Below are 25,365 nucleotides of genomic sequence, written 5' to 3'. Positions count from 1 at the left end.
TGATGCAGTCTGCTGGGACTGTTTTGCCTTCTTTCCTTACACTTACCATTGTGTAAAATATATTAATTTATATTACACATAATACTAGAAAAACTAAATAATTCAAATATTTTGTTTCCTAGGCAGTAGTCTAACCATTCGAGTAAATCACTAGCTTCAGCCTGAAAATAGTCTGAACTGTTTAAATATAGGATCAAGCTTATATTAGTTACTGGGGGAAAAATATCTCCCAAAATTCTGCTCCTGAACTTGTTAAGGTCACTAGGACGTTGTCAGTGCCATCAGCAAGATTAATAGTCTGAGCGAGAGCAGTGATTCAAATGCCTGAATGCTTTAGACAGCGTGGAGTATTGGAAACATCTGCACAGGGCTTGCAGCTACTGGACCTACGGGAGACCTGCACTCTTGTGGAGCAATAGCTGGAATGCAGGTGGGATATCCTGCTGATCTTTCCCCAGGCTTCTGGGTTTCACCTGATAAACACTGATAAAATATTTCCGGTAACAAGAAGAAAAAAGGAAATATGCATTTATCTACAATATTTTGCATTTAGTTCACTTCTTTCCAAGCGAAATTTATTTACAACCTGAAAAGCAAGTTAATTGTGCTCATTTCTATGTAGCATTAGCAAAACACAGGCAATTTTAAAACTGTCCCAGATAATTCTCTCATTTTTTTGATGGATGTTCTGCAAGTATGCAGAACTGTACAAACATGCGAGATGGAAAAATAGTTCCATAGTAGGATCTGCGTTCTTTGGGGGGTTAGACTAGATGACCTCCAGAGATCACTTCCAACACAAATTAGTTGATTCTATAAAATGAAGATGAGTTTTTAAAAATACCTTTTGTGAAAAAGCCGTACAGCATAGTACCTTTGATGATAAGAATTTAATTATAAAAGATAGTAAAGAATTGTGCAAGCACCATTCTGTTACGGTACCCATTTCTTAAAAAAAGTGATAAGTACAATCTTACTATTTTATTTTTCATTGTTAAATATTTTTTCTTTTTACACTAAATAAATATGCTGTAAAAATGCAGGCCCAGTCAGGTAGATACACTGAAACACACTCAACATTAAATCAGGGGTCAATAAGACTACAAAGGTGAGACTAATATGGAAGTAGTTTAAATTATTTGTATGAAAAAGAAAATAATTTTAATTAAAATATTTGGGACATTGCATGAAACAAAAATCTTACTAGTATAATATATGTAGAAATTGAGACCTTCAAAACTGCAATTTGTAGAAATTATACAGGACTCGAAAAGCAGAAATCGAATATAAACCCTGAAATATAAAGAACAGAGTTCTAATATTGTAGGCAAAGAACAACTGAATTTTGAAGATTATAAACTTTGATGACTAAAAATACCACGTATTAGACATTACTTTTAGCATGTTGCATCTTTCACAGCTATTGAACAACAAAAAGCCATTGTGTTATCAATTTTTCAGTGAAGCCCTACTGAAATCATTGGGAAGTCAAAAAAACCCAAAACAAAATGGCAAAATTATTCAGTCCATCACCTAATTGCTGCCAAAGTGTCACTTGCTAGACTGTGATAAAAGTCTTCCCACCATATTTTCCCAAGAGAGGATGGAGAATGTGGGCCACTGGACTAGAAAGCACCCAAGCCATTATACAGGGACTCAGGGATGGGGACAGAGACAGGTTACATTTTAAACCAGGTTTAATCTGAACTTTACCATCCAAAGAAAACTCATGCTTCTATAACGTGGTCTCTAAAGTGATACAGTGATGACCTCCTCTACCCATGGCGTGCAGTAGGAGCATGGAAATACTCAAATGCACTATGAGGCTTCTGAGGTACCTTAGGGAATAGGTGTTCCTCTGTGGGTCAGATGAACTCCTTAGGCATTTCAGTCCTGGGGGTTTACAAAATGAATAATCTCCTGTTCTGTCCTACCACCTTTGTCAGTAAAAACAGAACATCTGTGCTTTCCCCTGTTTTTATGTTGTTATCACATACTGTAAGATCATGTCTTGTTGCAACTGTGTATCCATGTATAATAAGCAAATTAGGTATTTTTAGCACAGAAGTATAATGAGGACTTTTTGGAAAACATATATAGAAAGTAAGTAATTATTCTGAATATCCCAAAGGACAGGTGAGCACTTATTCATTTATGCACAGCAATCCAGGAAGAGGATTAAATAGGTGATAGGCTATGTATTTTGGAAAAGGACAATACCTAGTCAGTGTAAAACACGGTGATAGTTCAGTCTGAGTACAAAAATGCTCATTTTCTGCCAAAGTTCCTTTAAACTGAGTGGGCATTTAAGTGTCTATGTGCAGATGCAGAAAGAAAAAGAGATGAATGTCACTGAATTTTACACAGTTTCTACTGAGGCATCCAGACTAAGTCTGTAGCTACCAGTTATTAACAGAAACAAGTACCTCAAAAAACCAAAACATATCAAACCAAACATCAACCCACGTACGTCACACCTCTGCACTGCAATGCAACCAATTATCTTCTGGAGGTTCTCTCTCCCCAGCTTGAGATTACTGAATTTGCTTGTCATATCATGTTAATGGGACTAGTTGAGAAGACAATTTTATTATTAAAGTTGACTTTTTCTTTAACAAACACCTCTCCTTTCACGATTCCAAAATGGTAGCTTTATCTCGTTGACTGAAAACAGAGTGCCCTAATGTAAAATAAAAAAATACAGATCTGTGTACCAGTTTCTTCTTCTCCAGTACATTTCCTCTTTTTATGTTTTTTAATACCCTACAGATATTTTTAGAAGCTAAAATAAGTGATTAAAGACATTTCTACTGTCAGTTTTATACTTTTAAGATGTCTAGCCTGTCTCATTTCAGGTTTCTATTTGTTTAAAGCTAACTAGCTGAAATGGAAGCCACCCACACAATTTTTCCATGAAAATTAGGTATTTGCAATATAATACTTGTACTGTAGTTCTATTCCTCCATCATACACACTACATCTAGTTTCAGTGGTCTGAACAAGCAAAGGCATGCACATAATTAATTCCATGAGGGACAGCTTATTCATATATTTGCACACACAACTCTTGTTCTTTGTATATCAGTTACACATAATTTACAATGACTATTTCTGCCAACTTGCGTACTCTGTGTAAATTAAATTCTAAATAAAGCTCCAAGTTTTCAGACATATTTTTGCTGTAGCTTGATCAAACATTTTCTATTGTCCTACATGCATATAAGTGTGCACACACGCATGCACACAAAATTGCTTTTTCTGTTTTTCAGCTTGTGCCACGCAGTAAAATTTTTATAAAAATAACAACATGGCAACAGTTGCTTGCACATGTGGATGTCATAAACATTTTGTGTTACTTTACAACCAAACTCCATTAAACGCACTGTCACAGCTGCAGGCCCGTCCCAGGAGCCAGCACGGGAGACACACTCTCAGGCACCAAGGTGATTCCTAAGTTGCAGATATGTAAGTATATGGTGTAGATTGGTTGTAAAACAAGTGTTTTCTTTGTGTCATATAGACATACATGCACATAGGATTTGTGCTTTAAAAAAAAAATAACCCCAAAAAATCAAACCCAAACACCCCAGACCCCCAGACATACACAGGAATGTCGTTTAAAACAAAAAAGGCAGCAGCACACTTCTCCAGGACTGTGCACGATAGGAGCCACGTGGCTTCCCAGAGGGAAAGCAGGTCTCTCCCCGTTTCCCCGGGCCGCCGCTGTCCCGGGGCCTGCCGCAGGGACACCGCGGCCCCCTCCCACCCCCGCAGCCCGCCACCGGCCTCCTTCCGCCCGCACGGAGCCCCGTCTCGATGAACGTCCAGGCCCGGGCTGCCCGGCAGAGGCTCAGGCTCCCATCTGGGGTCGAAGCGGCGGCACCGTTTCTAACGGGGCGCTGGGACGGTGCCGCCCCCTCCCCGCTAGGCCGGGCCGGGCCGGGCCGCTCCCCGTCACCCCCGCGAGGCGCTAAAATGGCGGCGGCCGCCCGCGCCGGTGGCCGGTGAGCGCAGCGGCGGCCTCTCCGCTCGCCCCGCCGCGCCCCGCCCGGAACGGCGGCCGCCCCTGCGCGGCCCCTCGCAGCCCGCTCGCCCCCGCAGCGCCCCCGGCCCGGCCCCACAGGCGGGCGGCGCCGGGCTCGCCCCCTCGCAGTGCGGGGCCGGGGGCGCGGAGGCGAGGCGAGGGCTGGCTGGCGCTCACCGAGCGAAGGCGTGCCTGGCGGCGGGGCTGCCCTCCCCCGCTCGGCCGGGCAGCCCGGCGCGGTCCCGCCACCCTCTGTTCGCCCCAGGGCGGCAGCGGGCGGCTCGGCTCCTCCGGGAGAGCCGGCCCCGGCACCTGCGCCACAGCCTGCCCCCGGGGAGCGCCCGGCCGGGAGCAGCCGCACGCCTGAGCGCTGCGGGAGCGGCCGCTGTGGCGGGGGGGCTGGCTGGGAGGGGCGGCCCCAGCGTGTGGAGAGGGCGAGGGCTGGGGCAGCGGAGGGGGGGGCTACAAGCCGTGGGGCACGGCCTTGGCGGCTGGCGAAGGCGGTATCCGAGATGCCGGCCCTCTGAAGCAGCTGTCCGATCCCCATCCGTACGCCTGCCGGCCTTCGGCACTCCCTGGGACAGATGTTGACACGCTTGGAGTTGGCGGACAGCTGCTCTTCTCTAGATAGCACTTGTTCCACCTGCAGATTTTATCTGTGTAGAAAGAAAGACACGGCCATTTGTCCCAGCTCCCCCCCGCCCCTGCCTGACAGCTGCGGTCAGGCTGTGGGCCAGCGAGTTCCTCGGCAAATGGCCACTGGCCCAACACCAGCTCTGCGGAACAAGCGGCTGCGAGCGCCTTTGCTCCTGCTGTTCAGGAGGTGCCGCAGGCCCGGCACACCCGCCGCAGTCACTGCGTGTATGTGCAATGCGCCCAGGATGCGCTGGAGTGGTCGTGCAGCCAATACAGGCCGCTCCAGATATGCCCATCCAAGTCCCGGTTTTGTGTTTTCAGCAATAGTGATCTTAATGATGTAGGGCATAACAACACATGCAGTAAAAACTTTTTTTTTCTGATCGATAATTTTATCAGCTGCTAGAAAACCCAGGTCCATAATCCTTACGTTACTAGGATTCATTGCTCTAGCAAATCATAGCACATCAGTAATATCCTCTGAAAAAGCAAAATTGTGTCTGTATTTTTCAACATGAAATGAACAAGCAGAGTTTTCTGGATGCATGATTTAAAACATCATGTGCATAAAGTTGCATAAAATAAAGTTGCGACTGCATTGCAAGGTAAGCAGTTTTCTTGATCCCCTGTGCTGGGTTGGCTGACCTGAGTGAGAAGCCCACCCTCCAGTCAACGTAACATTACTTTTTCACTTTGTGTCTATGAACTGTGATTATCCACAGAAAAGATGATTAGTGTAAGTGTAACATAATCGTTGGAGGATTTTTATCAATTACAAATAGAGTCTTTTAATTCAGTATCTCTTTAACTCTTTTAGACTTATGTTATAGCTTGCCAGGTGCTGTGATATATTAATTCTGGTGTGCATATTAATTTAGACACTGAATATGCATATTTTATAATGTAACCTAAAATTATGCAGTATATTCTGCTGACTGTCAGGCCATAAAAAAATGGCTGAAGATGTGTGCTTTAAGAGGAATGTGGATGTCTTAGCATTGTATCCAGCTGGACAGTTAAGTAAAGTATGTTTCTCGGTTTGGCTTTTACTAAAAGTAGAGCACACAGTAAATGGTAACCTTTCATAGTACTTTCTGTATCAGATGTTCCCTGAACATCGTTTGTATGTGAAATGTCAGTAAATCATATTTATACCTAGTCCATACATGTTGTGAAGGAAGAAATGGTGAAGATCTACTGACATACGCAGCAGAGCTGTACTCGCAGTAAGCAGTTAACTGCCTCAGCCCTAGATACACAATCCTTCTCCGGCAACCCAGAATTGCTTGAGGGTCTTTAAGTTCACAGAGTTGTGCGTGAACTTCTACCACAGGGAGCAGAGGAGTGAGGCTTAATGGGCTGATCTCTGCCTGTTCTAACTGGCTCGTACGGCTGGGTGGAAAGAGTATCAAGAAGGCAAACGAAAAAACACAGGACCTGCCCAGTCTAAGAACTGCCAAATTTCTGACCTCCCTGAAGAAATCTGTTATTGCAACAGTAAAACTCAGTGGTAGCACCTTTGAAATTACCTGCATCTCTACTACTAAGAATGGAGGGCAGGGCAACATGAAGTGAGTACAGGAGCACTTGTTTGGGGCTGGCAGTACTGATCAGAGAACTGATCTCCGAGAGCTTTGTGAAACAGCTTAAGATGTAGGGCAGATGAGGAGAAGAAACCATGCGAAGTGAAGGAAGGCAAAGCTTTCATGAACCTGTGGGTGTTCTAGGTTGATAGAAGTGTATGTTGTCAGATGAACATGCTGAGAGGCTACCATAGAAAGATGGATACATGACAGGGCATACTTCAAAGTTTTTGGAAAGCGTACTTTGAATTTCTGGCCAGGGCATCATTCCAAGTGTTGCATACCTGTCTGCAGCCTCACAACTGCATCTACTGTTTGTATGGTTAATATCATAGATAAAGAACTAATGTAATTTAATAATTCAGGGACAAGGTTTTCAAGGTCTCTAGGTCCTATGAATGAAAAAAAAAAAAAAGCGTGTTAAGGGGTTTCAGTGTTGTCTAGCCTTTTTTTAGTGGAAATCAGATGGTCTTGAAAATCTACGTCTGCCCACTAGTATCTTTAAATTCCTAGTACAACTTCTGATTTACACCAAGGGTATTTGATTCTTTGTGAAAAGAAAATGTAAAACATATACTACTGTCAAAATTATTAAAATACGTATTTTAGAAAGAAGCAAACCCATAAAATCTAAGGAAGAAGTTTAAATAATGAGTAAATTACTATATATATATTTTTTTTTTCTAAGTCATACAAGGAATTATTATAATGCCTATGTGTAAACAAATTAAGACTGTGTAAACAGTCTTGATAGGCACATTTTCTGAGTTTAAATACCTAAATGTGTGTGCCCTTACTGGCTTTGAAATGTTTTTTTGGTATGGAATAAAAAGAAATGTTCAGATGGCAGACACAGACACATAAGTGATCTGTCTTCCCATGAAACCTTTTTGAGAAAGATGATGCAAGGTGGCTCCTTTGATGATTGGAGAGAAGTTAATTCCTTTTATTCTATACCAATTTATATAAACCTTGAACCTCAGCCAATCTCAGTATCAGATAATGCCTCCTTACCTGTTGGTTTGGCATAATGTTCTGCTGGCTGAAATAAGAAAATGAAAAAATAATAATTAAAGTCAATCATATAAGAGGGAATGAGTTTATATTTTTAAACCACTGCTGTTAAAAGGACATGAAAAGATGTACTTTTGGACACAGAAACCTGTGATCCTAGGAAAACTGATTAACTTAGCAGTAGGTAGGAGAAGAGTGCTGCAGGCCAAAAAGGATCAGTTTGTAAGAGACATGCAAAGTCTGGAAGGCATACAGAAAGGGACAAGTTCTTTTAAAATGTTAGAGGAATTAAGCTCTACCTGGGGCAAATTAGATACCTTAATACCAGAAAAAAACCCAGACAGATCAAGGCTTGGAGATAGTCAAGATGAGGCTGTTACTAAAGAAGGAGTAAAGCTAGTTAAAATATAAACCTGTAAACTAGGTATAGAACCACAGTGACAAAGAATATGAGGAAATTTTGGCTTTTCCACCTGAAAAGTAGTTCAGGGATGTACAGGAGAATTAGATAGTAGCTTTGTAAGAGCTCTGTATGTCCTGTCAAGACTCACCTGCTTGTCTTTACAACTCGCAGTAATGTTTTTTTCTGGTTACTTGTGACAATAGACACAGAAATATGTATTTGTTTTTATGGATTATTTGAGGAAGCCAAATAAACAGTTTAAGAAAGTAGCAATATGGGATCATCTCATTTTCAGACATACAGGAGATTAAAACTAAAGCACCTCAACTTTGTAGGGTTTGCTCTTGACATGTTTTTTTTTCCAAATGCAAGATCAGAAAAGGTATCTGCTTCCCCTTTGTATCTGGAGGGATTATTAAAATAAAACCCAAACACCAGCATCTTGGGAAGCTAGAGAGTAAGTAGGCTTTGCAGTTGGAAAACGAGTAGATCATTTTAGGCTGATGGTGGGAGGTTAATTTTTATCATCAGTCCTGTTATTTTTTTTCTAAAACACTGGTGCTAGTCTTGCAACATGTTAAAATCCACAAGGAAAGTTTTAGTGTGTCAATTAAAATTTGTCATGTAAAGGTCATCTATAATTATTCTAGTGGAAATCAAGAATATTTATTTAAAGCAATGAAAAATAAAGAGGAGCAATTAGTGAAAATTACTTGGCAGCTCACTAATATTCTCTGGTTAGTAGGTAATTTGTTATTTATAGTACACTAGCAAGCTCAAAGTGGTAGATACACAATTAAACAAAAAAACCCTACGAGCACATAGGAGATAGTTCCAGCCTCAGTGGATGTGCTGTTTGATTTAAAACAAGATGGTTAATGAATGTGTGTAAATAGTAAGTTTATATGACAGGAGAGAAGAGGGGTGAAAAAAGGGCAAGAGGTTTCACAATATGCAGTAATATGAAAAATAATAAGAAACATGTACATTGATGTGCTTGGTGTCTGTCTTCTGTTGCCTGTCTGGCGCTGGGGCTGGACAATCCACACTGCATCTTCAATGCAACTTTCCCTTTAGGTTTGTGATGCCAGGATGCCAAACTTCTCCTGTGTTCTAAGCAGGATTTCTACAAACTGCAAAGTACATGGGGCTCATACTCCCTGGAAAAATAAATGCTGTTATGGAAAAAAAAAGAATATATCACTTAGTTTGTTTCCATTTCTTTACCATCTGCTGCTTTGTACTTTCAGGTGTGTAGAATGCTCACACTGTCTCTGCCATCTTGTTCTTTGCATCTTTCTCTGCTATGATTTCTACAGAAGTATGGCTTTTTAGTGCTTGTATAATATTATTTATAAAAAAATAAACCATTTATAAAGTGATTAAGCACCATTAATGTTAAAAACTTTGTTACTCTTTTTTCTTGTTTTGGTTTTTCTTTCCTTCTACCATAGGACTAAGAAGTATTCCAAGTCTTATCACGGTTTCATAGGTTAAGGCATTTGTGGATTAACAGCAACAAGGTAAGAATGTATTCCTTTAAAGAGCAGAATTATACATCTACACTCCCTGATTATTATTTCTTATTTTTTTAACATGAAGTGTTATGTAATTGTCAAGCTACTAAATTATTTTTAATTTCCCGGCAAATTTAACTGATTTAAACATGACAGATTTGAACAAACAGTATTCTTTTGCATTAGAGAGTGTAAGCTGATATATTTTCTTTTAGATTTGCATCACATTTATAAATTTTGTGTATTTAAGAAACTGAGGTTTTGTGCTAATACCTTAGCAATAAAAAGAAACATCGAGTGTATTTTGAGCTAAACTATTGGCAAAATTGCCTGGTAGCATACCGATACCTGAGGTCTGGGGTAGCAGTTTCAGTGTAACTCATAGCAAGTATACTCTACCCACCAGAGTGGGCAGCTCTTGGAGCCGGTGGAGGGGTGCTATGGCTGTAAAGTGTTCTTGTGACAACTTCTGGTCTTCCTAGTTTTTCAGGAAAGGAATGGACTGCAGGAAATGTGTAGCTGGGTTTTTTTATGCTTTTGCAGACACGCATCATTTATTTCCTGGCAGGCTGGTGGCTGAAGTGAGACTACATTCTGCCCAGATGCCCACAAGAGTGACATAAAACTCTTTAAAATGTGCTTCTCCCTGTGCACAGTAAGTAGCTCTGCAAGGCTGGGGTTGGTGGGGTATCTTCAACCATTATGCAGGCTGTTATGTCACCTAAACATGTTCAGTTTCCAGATTTCCAGGCAAATAATTGGAGTATGACATTGGGCCACATTAATTTCTCTTGTTTCCAATGCGGCACTGCAGGGTCCTAAATCAGTTACGCAAATGACATGCCTTACTTTTTCCATCTGTGCAAATCTAGATTATGGTGTTTATTATATCCTTATAGGGGGTTTAAGACAATGCTCTGTCAAAGTTTCTGGACACTACAGTTTCCAGCCAAGTCTAAGCACATTGTATGTTACACAAAATCAACTACTTGACAGTAGAATTATCTGATTTAGAAATCTCCAAACACGTAGCCAACCATTATTAAATAGTTGAATTGAATCCAAACCTTCACCGTCAGCCACCGGTAGTTAAAAAGCAAGAAAAGTGATAAACCCCACAGATTTCTAAACTGCGTTTAAATATCTTACTGTACAGTAGTTTACATGACTTCCACAGTGGGCCAAAGTTCTAAAACACCAGAATTGCTTGCTCAGCTAAATAAGTAGCTCTGTGAGCAGCAGAAAAATAAATTTACATTCCATGTCACTTAGGAGTGTATGTGTATCTGCTGCCCCAGGCTAACATCAATTATATAGCCTGTCACCTTCATTGAAAGACCTGTGGTTATCCAACTATTTTCAAAAAAAGCAAAAATATGGATACATTAAAAGGTTGAACTAAAACCACAGGTATAATAAGGCCTTCCCTTGTATTCCTAAAGGACACTAAAGAACAAGAAACGGCCAGATGAATAAGCAGAACTGATCTTGCTGACCCTAAAAGATAAATAAATCTGATTTTTGCACCAATCTCACTTTCCTACCTAGGCAGTAACAAAGAGCATTCTTCTTTTGTTCTATACAACTTGTGTGGAAATGTCATTTTCTATATAACATATGTGGAGAAGCCACTCAGTGGCTTTTCTTAGGAGAAAAATGCTCTAATAGGGGAAGCATATTTTTCTGAACTCAGAAGATGACATCTTTTTTTGTTCCTTAAAAATTCATCACAATAATTTTGTCACAAAAAAGCAACTTTCAGATGATCCTAAAACCCCCCAAACTTGTCAAAGATAGGGAAACACCGCTATATACAGTAGGGGTGTGTGGGCTTCACACCATACAAGAATCGTTGTGAAGAGTAAGATCTTTTCATTTGTACAATATTGCTGTTTTCACTGAACCAGCTTTTTCTGAGGTGAAGCAAGACTCAGAGAATGGTATTATTTTGAACTGTGAAGTATCTTTTCGCAGAGGATTTCAGAGAACATAGGAATGGAAAAATCTCTGTCTTAATCTCCGCCTTCCAACTTTCAAATACTGTTAATGCACAGAGCAAAGCATGTTTGTTTTAAAATCAGTGGCACAATTCAAGGACGGAAATCATTCCTCCACTTTGCATCACAGAAAACAAAGTAATGTCAGGAATAAAATTGTTGTTCTTGCATTTAAACTGTAGGAGAAATACTTAGGCACCATTATTACTCCCAGTTCTCAGCTATTATAATGGTCAGTTTGGTATCCCATTGCATATACTTTACCTTGCATTCAAGTCAAGACAATAATTAGAAATCAGCTTCTCCAAGCAAGGGGATGAGTTTTCATAGGGACGGAAGATAACTCTTTATTGGGAATATACCCATACATACATTTTTTGTTCTGTAATTGTAATTGATTCTGTAACTCTCATTAAATGTCATTTTTGGAAGTCTAGAACATATATAAGCTCTTTGGACCTGCTAATGAAGAAGTAATTTTAAAATTAGATGCTGGGCTTATGCAAGGGTTTATTTCAGGAGTATTTTTAAATCAACATGGAATTATTACATTCTATAAGGGTGTTCTTACAGTAAAAAATATTTCAAATGTGAATAGAAGTAAAAGAAAATATGAAGACCAGTAATTCAATGAAATCTGTTTCCAAATACAAGTACTAAATTTGTAGTTAAAAAAATTGGGTAGGGCTGTGCTATGTGTATTTGATGTGTAATCAGTACTTTTAATGAAGATTCAGCTGTCAAGAGAATACTTAAACCACGAGTTCTGAACAGAAATGCAAGAAACTACCTACAGTTAAATCGTTTTCAACATGCTGAGTTTATACTTCTCCAAAGTTCAGTTTAGACTGACACGTAACAGTTTTCCTAACTCTAATATCAGATATAAGATTTAACTTTCTTGATCAAAAACTATGGCTTGACAAAGCTCTATCTCAACAATAATGAACTGGCAGATATATCAGGTACCACCGCTCTTCCGTTTTCAGGTTGTCAAGCAGGGGCCTGTACTTCATTTTCTGTGTATTGGCATTCAAATTTGTGAAAGTTGACAACAGCAAGTAACTTAATGGTTGAAAGCTCCTATGTATGCATAACATTACGTGTTAATTATTAGAAATCTAATTGTTCCAGCATACCTGAGTGGCAGTAAGGTGATATGTTTATCCTGGTCTAAGGGATGAAATGTCATTCACTTTAATTCAGGCAATTGTGAAATGTTTTTGATCTCACGTGACCCTATTTCATATTGAAAATAAACATGCAGAGCTCTTTTTACATGATGATTTTTAGTCTTCTTGCTGACCAGGTACTCTGTGAGCTGATAGAAGTACCTTTTGAGAGCCATTTGTGTTTAAATGATGAAAAACTAATAGCAGTGCTGACATTAACATAAATAAATAAAATAAATAAAAGGGTAATAAATTAGTAAGTTGTCCCATTTTAATGTAGCCACTAAAGTTCTGCAGTTTCTTCTTGATACAGTTACATTTATAGTCAGAGGTATTCTGCAAAGCTGCTGCAAAACCGTTTAATTGTAAAATTACATGTCTTACAGTTCGATTTCAGTTTTGCTTGCTCTTGTAGGTTAAGTGGCTGTACCAGACTGGTGAATTTGTGAATGAAGAGGCCAAAGCATAATAGATTTGTGTATATTTTAGACATTTTAAATGTTAATATTTTACTTTTCTCTGTCCCTATAGAATGTTGGGATGAGAAATGGTGTTGATTAGTTTCTGTGAGATTTTGAGAAAAATGAAAGTTTGAAAGAAAAAATATGAGCACAAGAGACAATACAAAAGACAACAAAATATGGGTAACCAGAAGGGCAAGTATCATTGGTAGAGAAACGTGGATGAGAAATGCTGTATAGAATTTAGAAAATGAGTTGTCTAAGACTGATGTGATGTGAGGATGTGAACACATAGTCTGGGTCAGCCACAACAACATTTTGTAATAACATTTTAACACATTAATACTTATTTGAAACTGAACTATTTTCTAAGGAATTCACTATTGCTTGTGAGGTAAATGTAGTATTAGGGATGGATATAGTGCTACGTGTGAGGCAAAGGTAACACTAGGTCAGGGTAAAAGGAAGTAAAGATGTATCAAAGATTACTGGGATAATAGGGGGAAGGGAGGAAGAAGAGAGGATGCTGATGTTGATTTGTTGAGACAAGGGTGATGGGGACAAATGGAAGGAACTGGAGTGAAAAAAGTTAGACGTATAGTCAAAGTATGTGAGTATGTGACTGGAAAGATAAAAGCGATACTGAAATCTCTGGGGTTTTTTTATTATTAATCTCATGCGAAATGTTATCAAAAGGCAGGCAGAGATGGATAACTAGAATATCAAATTCAGTGTGCAGCAGAATGAAATCATTATCTAATAAAGGCAGGTAGGTATAGTGATAATAATTATTTTTAATTTTATTTCAGGTGCTCTGAAGCACTTATGTGCATTACCGATTCAGTTGCTTCGCAACAACCAGTTAAAAAAACTTGGCAAATAAGTGAAGGAACTGAAAGGAATGATAAGCTTGCAGACCCTAAGTAATACCTTGTTTTTATTTTGCAGAACAGTGAGCAGTAGTTTTTAATGTTTCCTATCAGGATGTTACTTGTCTGTTTCCACATCACTTCTCAATAGCTTTTGAAGCTAATTAATAATTTCAACCAAATTTGACAGAAGAAAGAGATATCCAAAACATGAAAACTCCACAGAGAGTACCTCAAGTAAGAAAAACCTGCCAAATGAGTTCAGAAGTTAACTGGTTTTGGCTGCTGGCTAGCCAGTCTTCTGGATGAGTAGCTTGGAGGCAAAGCAGTTTACTGCTGCTTTTTTGTAAGGGAACATGAGAGTACAGAGGGATTATCATAGAGGTGAAGGGAGCTGAGAAACGTGTGTTGTTGCTGTTGAGAGTGTGAGTCATAGGTTATAGAACCCAAACTCCTGCTTCATTAGTTCTGTTGCTCATAGAACTTACTTTCTGCATCTTTTGGCAGGCTGTGGATTTCTGTATTTATAAATATACTTTAGATATTAAGTATAATAATACCTGTTAAGTAGCATACTTTTTGATATACTGGCTGGAAATGAAAGTAGTATAGGCTCTGAAATTTCAAGTTATACATGACAGCATTGGCGCCACGAAGTTAAATATAAGAAGTAGCCTCCAGGGAAAGCAGGATTATATGCTATAAACCTATTGAAAGTGAAATTGTAAGCAGTCTTTTTCCATGGTTCCTAAAAGAATGTCATCATAGGTCATGCCAAACGCTCAGTACTTTGAGAAAACAGGAAACAAGTTTCACATCTTAGTGACCCAGTTAATGGAGGTGAATGTCATCAAGCCATACCCCCTTATGCATTTAGAAAACTGGATGTCTGATTGCAGGAAGGGAAAATATGACTCGGAAAGTACACTTTTAATTGAACTTGATACTGGGCCAAAATTAAAAAAACAATCAAGTGTTTAGGAAGACAACATGCCACCCAAATTACTGTAATTTTTTTCATTATATGCAAGATTGAAAAAATAGTCGATTTAAGAATGCAGTTGTTTGAAGTGGTTACGCAAAGTCTGGACAGACATCCTATGTATGAATGGTGCAGTCACTTGAATTTAATGTTATAGCCTACAAATTAATAAGGAGCTTCAACAAGCACAGGGGGTTTGTTGTACTTGTTGCAACAGTCTGTGGGAAATAAAGACAAATAGCAGATAGTTAAAGTGCTGCCGAGACATTACAAATGGCAGTCACAATGGCATAGCGAAAACTGGGTGCGTATTGAAGTGGCTGGGACCACAGAAAAGCAAGTGTTTAAGAGAACTATCAAGCAATATATAGAATATACCAAACTACCCTGATAAAAGACAATTGTTCTTTATTTCAAAGACATGAGAGTAAACACTGATCAGTGGAAGAAAATAATTTTAACTTTACGTTCACTTTGTTTTGATCTTTGTAGTCATGAAAAAACTGTCGTTGTATTTGTTTCAAAGAGATTTCATAATGAGTTCTCAAATTAACAGGACTCTATTGGTTTAATAAAACACACTGTCATATTTGAAGTAAATTACAATAATAAATGAACAAAATAAAATTTAAAAGTCATATCCTATATATCAGATCATATTACTATATAATTTGTATGCCTTCTTGCAATATTAAGAAATGTGTAACGGGTGCAGAATTTGCACTGTGTAGCTTTGGAGAGGGCTGTGCCCATAACTCACCTTTATAAAATAAAAACTGTTTTGGGAATGGGAGAGTTCTCACTGTTGTGAGGTTGATTTTTTTATTGCCAGACAATCTGATTAAAAACCCCACTTGCTAGCCTTCAACAGAGCTTCTGGATGCATAATAATTTATTATTTTGTAGCTTTTGGGGACATTAGAACTATTAAAATGGGGCAGTCTAATACACTACTATTGTTCACTTTAGAATTAGTATTCAGCTGCCAAAATGTTGTGTTTCTCTTCCTTAAGGCCGTCTTGTGATTTTTAGCCACTGCCCTGCACTGGATTTATAGCATACTACTATTCTTCTTCAGGCATTCAGGGAAGACACTCAGCTTCTAAAGATTTACTGGATGGGTTGCTCACAACTGCAGCCTTCTGGGAGATACAGAAGGTTTCTTTATGGGCTCACCTTGTGTTCACATCTCCCTGTTGGAATCCAAGATTTTTGTTATGTACTCTGTAAGTTGCCTGAACTGATTTATTATCCACAGCTGATAACATCTTGCTGCTAGACCTCAGAAAACTCTTTTTGTTCTTCACTATGTTTCTACCACAGTAGTTCTTTTCTGCCCCATGTGGGATAGGCACACTGTTTTCCTACATTCCAAATAGAGAAAACAGACAAAACTGTGGCAGAAGAAAGCATTATCCCTAATTTGTAAAAGTAAAATTGCATGACCTTGACAGGAAAGTAGATAGCAGAGCCAAGAATGGATCCCAGATGTTTTGTAAAATAAGACCATCTTGATCCATACAATGGATGGATTTATTGTAAGAATGAGCAGTAGAAAAATTCATATACTCTAAAATAAACCTACAAGTAAGTGTTGAGGAGGGACATGCTCCGATTATCATCCAGATTCAGAAGTACTTAGTATCAGCCCTGGTTTGTGCCTTAGAAAAATCTCTCTTGAATCTTTGAATAAATCCCACTACCCACATCCCACTACCAAACATACCTGCTTTTAAAGATCTTTCTGAAACATTTTTGTCTCTGGAATGCTATCACATACTTTCTTGACTCGAGAACAGACTTATCAAATGTATACCTAATCTTCTTTCTGATTAACACTTTGTAGAAAAACTAGATATATGCTACTTTGGTAAAAATGGAACTTTTTTTTTTTTTTTTTAGCTGCCACCTTGTGGGTCTTGTAGTACTTTTAAGTACAGTAACTTTTTAAAAGCTGTTGAAGAACTAAAATATTTTAATATTTTAGTTCTCTGAATACATGAACAGGTGTTTCCTGTGTAGGAGATACCAAATACCCATTCCAACCTTACCGCGCCCTGAAAATAACCGCTAAATCACATCAGGCAGTGGGCCGTCTTTGGCAGTCATACTTATCCTGAAGAACATAAAATGGTGTCTTGTAGTTTACAAATCTGTGTGAAAGATTTCCAGACTTTTTTCTTCTTCTAGTATCTCTTATTTGCTTCTGTAATACCATCTTTTCTTCCCTAACTGCTAAAATTACATGTAACAGGTTCTTTTACCCTAGAGTGATTATTAGCCATAGCCTGTCCTCAGAAAAAGAAAAACAGACCAGTGTAAACCTTGGTAGAAGGTATCAAAATTGTTAATTTAAGGTATTTTTTTTTCTTTGCTCCAATATCAGGGTGGCAGCCTCCTGATTATTTTTACTGTCTCAGAAGAACAGCATTAGTATAGAAATGAGAAAATTTCTATTAAATTAAAATTAGTATAGAAATGAGAAAAATAGCACTATTATGTTTTTCATTTAGGAAAAAACTCCACCCAGAAACACTTTTTTATTTGTTTACTTGTTAGCTAGGTAGCTAGTTAGGAATGAGCCAGTTTCTATTTTAATCAACCTCAGATATCACTCTCATGAAACATACTGATCTGACACGCCAGCTAGGCAAATGTTCCACATCTGGCAGAGCAGCAGCACAGGGATGACACCTGTCTCTGGGTTGCAAAGGTTCGGTTATTCAGGTGATAGGAACCTGAACCTGAGTATTTTAGTCAAGTTCTTAATGGGCTTATAGAGCTTAGTACCTCAAGTCTCAATGAAAGTTAGCGGGACCCAGGTTCTCACAAATTCAGGCCCTTTTAAACATTTTCCTCTTTAAGTCTCTTGAGTTTTCAAACTCATCGTCTGCCAAAACATTAGAGGACTGGGTGTTTACATTTTATATTGTGTCTATGGGATAAAAAACTATATATCAGCTACGATAAAGCCTTAGGTATCCTAAAGCTTATCTGGTTATAATAACTCTCTCCCTCTACAAATTTTGTGTCTTACCCTTAAGCTGTCACACCTAAAAGACTACTATTATTTAAAATAAGCATCACCTAACAATACATAAGAAAATCAAAGGCAAACACTTAGTGGTTTTGTCTGTATGTCATAAAAAATAGAAAAAAAACTTCAAAGGTTTGGAGTGCGTGATGGCACCTTTTACTCAGTTCTTGCCTGTGGTATTTTGCATATTCTGCAATAAGCCAATTCTTGCAGTCTGAGTGTAGTTGAATAATTTTGCATGTGTAAAGAGACTGTGTTTTGTTTACTTAGCATAAGATCAATTTGAATTTTGTAATATTTTGTACATAATCTTCAGCTACTGGTTATCTTTTTCTGCCTTGCAAAGCTAGTTGTTTTTCTTTTGCTGGGTTTGGGTTTTTTGTGATGTTGTTTGGGGTTTATGTATACATTTTATAGACCTATTCCATAACCCTCTGGCACAAGGCCCAGGCTATTGGCTTTGTGATATACTTGCTTCCTTCAGTACAGTTCCTTGACAGGAAGTGTAAGAATTGCTTTCCTCTTCTCAAAGCATTGATAGTTGCTTTTGATTTTAATCGGTTTGAGAAAACAGGTAAATTAATCTTGCCTGTTCTTTTACATGCATTTGTTGGTATAGCAAAAGATCTAACAAACAGCTGCCCATGTTATTTGCAAGATTTGTCAAGAAAATAGAGGCTGTATGGCACAAATAGTTTACTTTGCCAAATACTTTTGATTTGTGTCTTTTTCATTTGAAACTGTGTATGTTTATCTCGTATCTTGGTCTGTATTTTTGGGGGGTAAGACAGATAAAAGCCTGTGCTTAGAAACGTGTACCTACAGTTGTGCATTCAAACTAGTATGTTCACAACGGTGAGCATGCTTACTTAGATACGGGTAATATCCTCAGCTATCTACGTGTTTCTGTACAGTTCAAATATGTATATGCACATTTCTTGATGAGGTACACGCTGACCAAGCTTTCAAATATAAATCTTCATGAATCATAGAATCATTTAGGTTGGAAAAGACCTTTAAGATCCTCAGGTCCAACTGTTAACCCAGGACTGCCAAATCATCAAGAGGTCTTTCACAGCTTGTCTACTGTAAATTCTACAGAAAAAAACCTTGTTGTCTTAAGAATAGCCAGGTGATAAATCAATCCATAAACATGCCACAGTGGACCCAGAATATCAACTTTGGTGATCTTTGGCGATCTTTGTTTCTGGTGTTCAGAGAGCTGTGCGATTGGCAGGAAGACTGACAATTACTGGAGAGCACAGAGAAAGGTGTTGATTCCTACCCCAGCTCTACCTTATAAGAAAAGAAGCAAGGAAAAACTAAGTAATCTAGAAAATCTGCTCCCAGTCTTTAGGAGAATCAGGGTGCAGGACTTGAGCCATGCAGCCACAGGATTTGCAGGTGCTGGAAGACTGCGTCGCTCTGTCAGGAAGGGGAGCTGTTAGGTGGGCTGCAGCGAGTGCCAGGGGTTGATGAGGAGCTGCTGGATCTGACCACATGGCTATTTGCTGACACATTCACTTTGCACTAGTACCTCCAGTCTCTCGAATCTTTGGTCTTGTGTTACACCCGTGCTCAGCACGTCTGTCAGACTGTTTTATTAATGATCATTTTTGACTAGGGAGTGATGACTGAGGCTTAATGTGCTGGAAAATACGTGTTGCATTTACAGCTCTAGAAACACTTCTGTAAATTTTCCTGGACTTAATCTCCTAAGTACAGTTATGCTGTAATCAGTCCTGGATTAAGACTGGAGGCATTAATTTGTATCAGGCTGTACCCTGGACTTTCTATTTAGTGAACTATTTCTCTAACACTACAAAGCTTCTTCACCATCTGTGGAACATTACCACAGCGTAGTCCTGGCTGTCTCCTTTACACCAGACATGTGCTCACACTTCTGTTACCTCCAGGCATGACTCCTGCAGTTCCTTCCTAATTGGTCCCCTAGACACCACGACTTATAAACATACGTGAATTCAAAATGCTTCTGCCAGAGTTACTTGTTCTAAACCTTTTAGCTCACTTCTGTTCCATAGCTGAAGTACTTAGATTAATATGCAGTTCAGATCATTGAAGTTATCCCCTATTTGACTTAACGGTCTCCAACTTGTTGTTTAATATTTAAACTTATTTTTTAATTAAAGTGCAAACCAGGAAAATTTGAGCTTTTGTTTTCATTGCAGTCCTACAGTTTTCTCTGTAATTAAGCAATGGGAATTGAACTGGCCTTGAACCAGGACTTGGTTTTGCTGTTCATACAGAAACTTCCAAATCTTTATGGACTTCTGCAGTAGGTCTCACTTAAGCAGCATGAAAAGTCTTGCTTTCTGGTTTCTTGGTTTAAAACTTCTGATCCTACTGCACTCAGAAGAAAAGACTTTAATTTATTGGACAGAGCTTTACCCTAAAGCCTTAGGAAGTATCACTCCATGTTCCCATTTTGAATTGTGAAATTCTGAAGATTTACACTGCTATTGTTACAAAGCTCTGCACAAAAAAAGTGAATCACCTTGTGCAATCAGATAGATAATACCAGCCTTTTCAGTCGATATAACAAATAAACTTTTTATATCCCTTTTAACAACAGTTACACAAAGAGAAAGGGAGTCAGCACTTCATCTTTGTAACCGCGAAAGGTCCTGTGTTATGTAGTCAATGGCTTTTGGAAAGAGAATAAAATACGCCCCTAGGGACTACAGTGGGATCTAGCAGATGCACGCAACCAGCCAGAAGACTGATGATGCCCTCAGGTATTTATAAAAATTTAAGGAAAGGCATACATTTTTAGGCAATTTGAATTAGATAAAGTTATTTTTATTGATCTGATAAAAGGGTTTTAGTAATAATAATAATAATAAAAATATTTTAGTAATGAAGTATAAATGCATCAGGAAGTCAACGAAATTGCTTCATAAAGTAGTAGTAGCAGCAAGAGGCAGCAAATGAATCCTTCTACCGAGAGTATTGTGGCGAGTTCTAGGCTCTCCCTGTAGTTCCAGAATTTTCTTTAAAGATAGCTGAACAAACAAAATATCATTTTTCCAATATGTCTTGTCAGTGTTTAGTTTTACTTTTATTTAATTAAAAACATCTCAATACAGTTCTAGGCTGAGTCTCAAGACAGTGATCAGCATCGTAGAGTTTTGATGCCCTCTAGTGCTTTTATAAAATAATCTCTTGAAGAAAGTATTTTCTTCTAAATAGTGTTTAAAATTTTACGTACCTTGCCTAGTTTGGTAAGCAGTTTCCTTTTTATGCTTCCCAAGCTGAGAATATTTTAATGATGTCTTATAATAGCATATCACGTAATTTTTAGACTTCTTAAAACATTCAGATGTGGAAAACAGCATGATCCTGGCACAAGCAAGCAGGTGACTATCACCTGGCACCTCTGACTTGTACCATATGACCATCCAGAACAAACCTTGAAATCCCACACAGTCTCATCTGCTGTTTTGATGCTTTCAAACCAAACAATGTTGTGCATAGATGACTGAAATGGTATCATTTTAAACAGTAATGTAGATAATGTTTAGAACAGTAATTACATACCTGCAATTTATATATATTTCTTTAATGTGTATATCAAAAAAGTAAACCTGAAAGTAGTGTATTTAACAGGAATTTTGAAAAGGCTGGGAAAAAAAGGGTAGTTTAATCTTTTTTTTTTTCTTTTTTTTTTTTTCTGATAATTATAATTGTCTTTATCTCTACCATGCAATCATTCACATATATAGACAGTGACATCATTTTTCTGTGAAAGAAAAAAAAGTGCATGGAAATGTATGTCTACAGGAAATAAAATACAAGAACTACATAAATTTTTTAAACAACCAACCCAACAGATACTTGTTTCCACAGTAATTTAATAAAAGATTAACTTGAACATTTCAAATCATCTGCTAGTTTTCAGTTCATTTGAACAAGGAATTTAGGATCAGTTAGGACAGCTAATCAAAATGCTGTACAGCATTAATGTTTTAATTTGAACTTTTTGTTAAAGGTTTTGAATTTGGAAATCCCACAAATAAGTAATTAATTTGGGGGATTTTTTTCTTTTCCATCTCTGAAGCATTTACTCAATTTCCTCTTCTCTTGCCTAAAAAAATACCCTAACCAGAGAAAATATCCAGTAAAAATGAGCTTTTCAGAAAAAATTCTGGTCTTTGTATTTAACATACTTGCAACTCTATACTATTCTGATGAGACAACCTACTTGCTGCTGTCTGAAATGTAATATTGAAAGGTATTCCACATTTGGAAATGGGTATATAAAAATGTTGTTTATTTATAAGATCAAATACTGATCACTAGAAAAAACAGGCTTTAAGTATTAAAGCATCAGAAGAGCTGTTCTATATTATGGCCCAGAAAACTGTCTCCTGACTGGCTGTTCAAAAGTACATACTCTCTGGAAAATATCATGACTTGTAGAATTCAACTTTTTTGGCCTGCACTTGATGTTACTTTTATTCTTTTAAATTTCAAAATCATAGAAATGAATGTAAAACTTATCTCTGTTATCTTTGTGTCTGGATTGAGGCAGTCTGAGTGTTGCATTTTGAGGTGATACATTTTAGATGCCATCTTTATAACAGCAAATTTACAAACTTCAAATATCAGGCTTGTTTTTATTGTCTAGCTTTACTTGTGGAAATATTTGAAAAAATTATTAAGGGAAATGATAAAAACCTACACGTGATGATATTCTTAACAATTTGATTTTATATCGCTGCTCACTTGAATACAGCTCTTTACAATGAAGCTAATTTACATTTAAAAATTCTTGCCCACCTTCAGTGGAGTTAATTGTCCTTATTGATAGAATTGATGTACAGCTTCCCCTCCATCGTATTTATGTAGACGCTTACACTTTGCAAGGTACCTTTTCATGACAAAGTGTGTCATACTGGGTGGACACAGTCCCATGGTTTATATTAGGTGTGTGTCACTAAAGGTACCTCTTCAGGAAATAAGTTCTTAGAAGATCAGGTTTTAATATTTTATCTGAGTTAAAAGGATTTGATCTAACATGAAGTCCTTGTCAATTCTGCATTGATGATGTGTGTCTGCCACTTCTCTCTCCCAGCCTGCAGCTGTGGCAGGATGCATGAACATAAGCCTGCAGTGTTCTGGATTCGGAGGTTGGACTAGGGATATCAGCATGGTGGCTGGTGAAAAGAATCACAGTGAAATAAATGTGTATTTGCTTTAATGCAGGGGTCCTCAAACTACGGCCCGCGGGCTGGATACGGCCCCCCAGGGTCCTCAATCCGGCCCCTGGTATTTACAGACCCCCCCGCCGGGGGGTGGGGGGAAACCAAGGGGCCGCAGATGACTGCCTGCCACTGCATCCGCGCGCCGGCCCCCTGGTTAAAAAGTTTGAGGGCCCCTGCTTTAATGGGCATCATATCACTATGAAATCATAAAATTAGTTTTATGACTTTAATAAGAGCATTAAAAGTATACAACAATTATAATTTCTGGGGGGGAAAAAAGCAGTTGAAAATAACAAAATATTTTTAAGTCTACTATAAATGTATTTTAAATAATTTCTAGCATGGTCTTTTTTTTCCTTAGAATCCTGTGATTTTGACCTTTTCTTATTTTGTTTTGCCACCTTGAATTTGTTAAAGGAAGGAAACCTTCCAAAAATCGAAAATTTTCAAATTCTCAGTGTCTTCATGACTTTTAACTTCACTTTCTACACAGAGTGTGTGTAGTAAATTATCTCCAAAGTAGTTTGGAAAGTTTCAGGTAATGCTCATTTGCTTTGTTCTTTTTGCAGAGTACCATTTGAGAACCCTGAAGATGCCATTTTACTACAGGCAATCACAAGATCGTTAATGGAATTTTCCTCTATTGACTGCAACAAAGTAGCCACCTGTCAAGAAAGATGGATTGAAAACAAAGCAGAAGAACCCCATGAGAAGCTGACAGTCCTATTTAGATGAATGCTTTCTTCCTTAAGAAAAAAATTATTCCTCTCTAGCGTGGAGATAAGCCCCTTAAGTTAGTTAATCTCTCTATAAAACAAGTACAGTAAACCATGCATCTAATTAAATGAACTTCCAGCCAAAAAAGTGTTAGTGTAACATTCCTTTTATCATTAGATATGTAATATGGAGAGTGAAGAAAATAAGAAAACAAATTCTAAATAGTGGCAATGTTAGAATAAAAGTTGCTTGGAGCGTAATCCTTGCCATACTTTCGTTATCAGAAATTATTAAAGCTAAATGCTCTTGCCATACTTTCGTTATCAGAAATTATTAAAGCTAAACTGCAAGTTAATTTTTAAGAAACTAAGGATAAATAATTTCATTCATTATCATTTCTACTGAAGAATTAGACTTACTGCATTCACTGGCAGTAATTTGTCTTCATCAAAATAAAGATATGAGAAAGCAACCAGTAAGCTTTTCTCATCTCTGAGACAGATCAAAGTTTCAATTTGCTAATTAGTGTGCTCCGCAAATGCACTGAAAACTCTTTTAAGTTTTGTGAGGATGCTCATTTAGTCTCAGTGCGGTGGAACCATGAGTTCTTAAGCATGCCGATATCTCCCTCTTGGCTGTGGCTGCTAATATTTTCCGGGGATGCAGGCCTCTGCTTACCAGTCCTTCCGCAGAGGCAGGATTTGCTGCGCACAACGCGCTGCCCCGAGACTGCTGGCTGGTTTTAACATGCTCTTTTATAGCCAAGTGGGTCATGCAGCACTGTACCACCACACCTGACACATCCGGCTTCTACAGCCTGTTACCATTAAGGAAACTAGTGGGAAATGTGCACACAGAGGGAAAATGATACATTTCCTCACATCTTTTCCCCTCCATTCTGCCAAAAGCTAAGTCAGTGCTCTCTGATGTATTAAAGCCCTTCTTCAGTCTGTGGCTTGTCTTCCGAGTTCCTTCTTTGCTAAGTTAGCACAGAACCACAGGACACTCTAGGCTGGCAGGGATCTCTGGAGCTTGTTTAGTCCAACCTTCCTGCTGAAAGCAGGTCTGAGATTAGGTTATCCAGTGCCCTGTCAAGGTGAGTCAACTATTTCCGATGAGGGACATACCCCCACTTCCTGGCAATCTCTTTCAGTGTTTAATTGCACTCTAGAGCATTTTCTTGTATTCAGATGGAATTTCAGCTGCAACAGCCTGGGCCTGTTGGCTGTTGTGCTGCCCCTGTGCATCCCCCATCTTCTCTATAACTACTTCTAGGTATTGTAAGACTGTGATTAGATCTCCCAAAGTCATCTTTTCTCTAACAAACTAAATTCCTCCAACCTTGTGATCATCATGGTGGCACCCTCACTGGACCTCTCCTGTTTTTTAAGTCTCTCTTGAATTGAGTTGATCAAAACAGGACAAAGTATTCCGGATGTGGCCTAGCAACTGCCAAGCCAAGTGCCATAGTTACACCTTTGATCTGCTGGATATATTAGACTTTTGTTGTCACTATTTATCTTCACTGCTGGCTGCAGGTGAGCTTGCTGCCTGCACTCCAGACCTCCAGGTCTTTTTGATAGAATTATAGAATGGTTTGGGTTGGAAGGGAGCTTAAGATCATCTAGTTCCAACTCCCTGAGACAGACAGGGACACCCTCCACTAGACCACGTTTTCAGCAGTCCCAGACAGATGCTTCGGATTACTCCATCCCAGATACAGGACTT

The 25,365-nt window shown here is 38.5% G+C and overlaps 1 protein-coding gene across 1 annotated transcript; it reads left to right on the top strand.

The window, feature by feature from the left end:
* Positions 1–3,975: 3,975 nt before the first annotated feature.
* On the top strand, positions 3,976–24,587 carry LRRC72 (leucine rich repeat containing 72). Its single transcript, XM_056334917.1, is given in 12 exon segments — positions 3,976–4,027; positions 5,624–5,680; positions 9,122–9,183; positions 12,058–12,139; positions 13,617–13,730; positions 18,113–18,155; positions 18,157–18,200; positions 19,993–19,995; positions 20,289–20,377; positions 20,379–20,451; positions 21,705–21,732; positions 23,490–24,587. Coding segments are annotated over 12 exon segments (813 nt in total). The 3' UTR covers positions 23,656–24,587.
* The last annotated feature ends 778 nt before the right edge of the window (positions 24,588–25,365 follow it).

This window comes from Falco biarmicus, chromosome 4 (assembly GCF_023638135.1).
Source record: "Falco biarmicus isolate bFalBia1 chromosome 4, bFalBia1.pri, whole genome shotgun sequence".
Taxonomy (NCBI): Eukaryota; Metazoa; Chordata; class Aves; order Falconiformes; family Falconidae; genus Falco; species Falco biarmicus.
The sequence above is the reverse complement of the archived record's forward strand: the minus strand, read 5'-3'. Positions and strand labels throughout refer to the sequence as shown.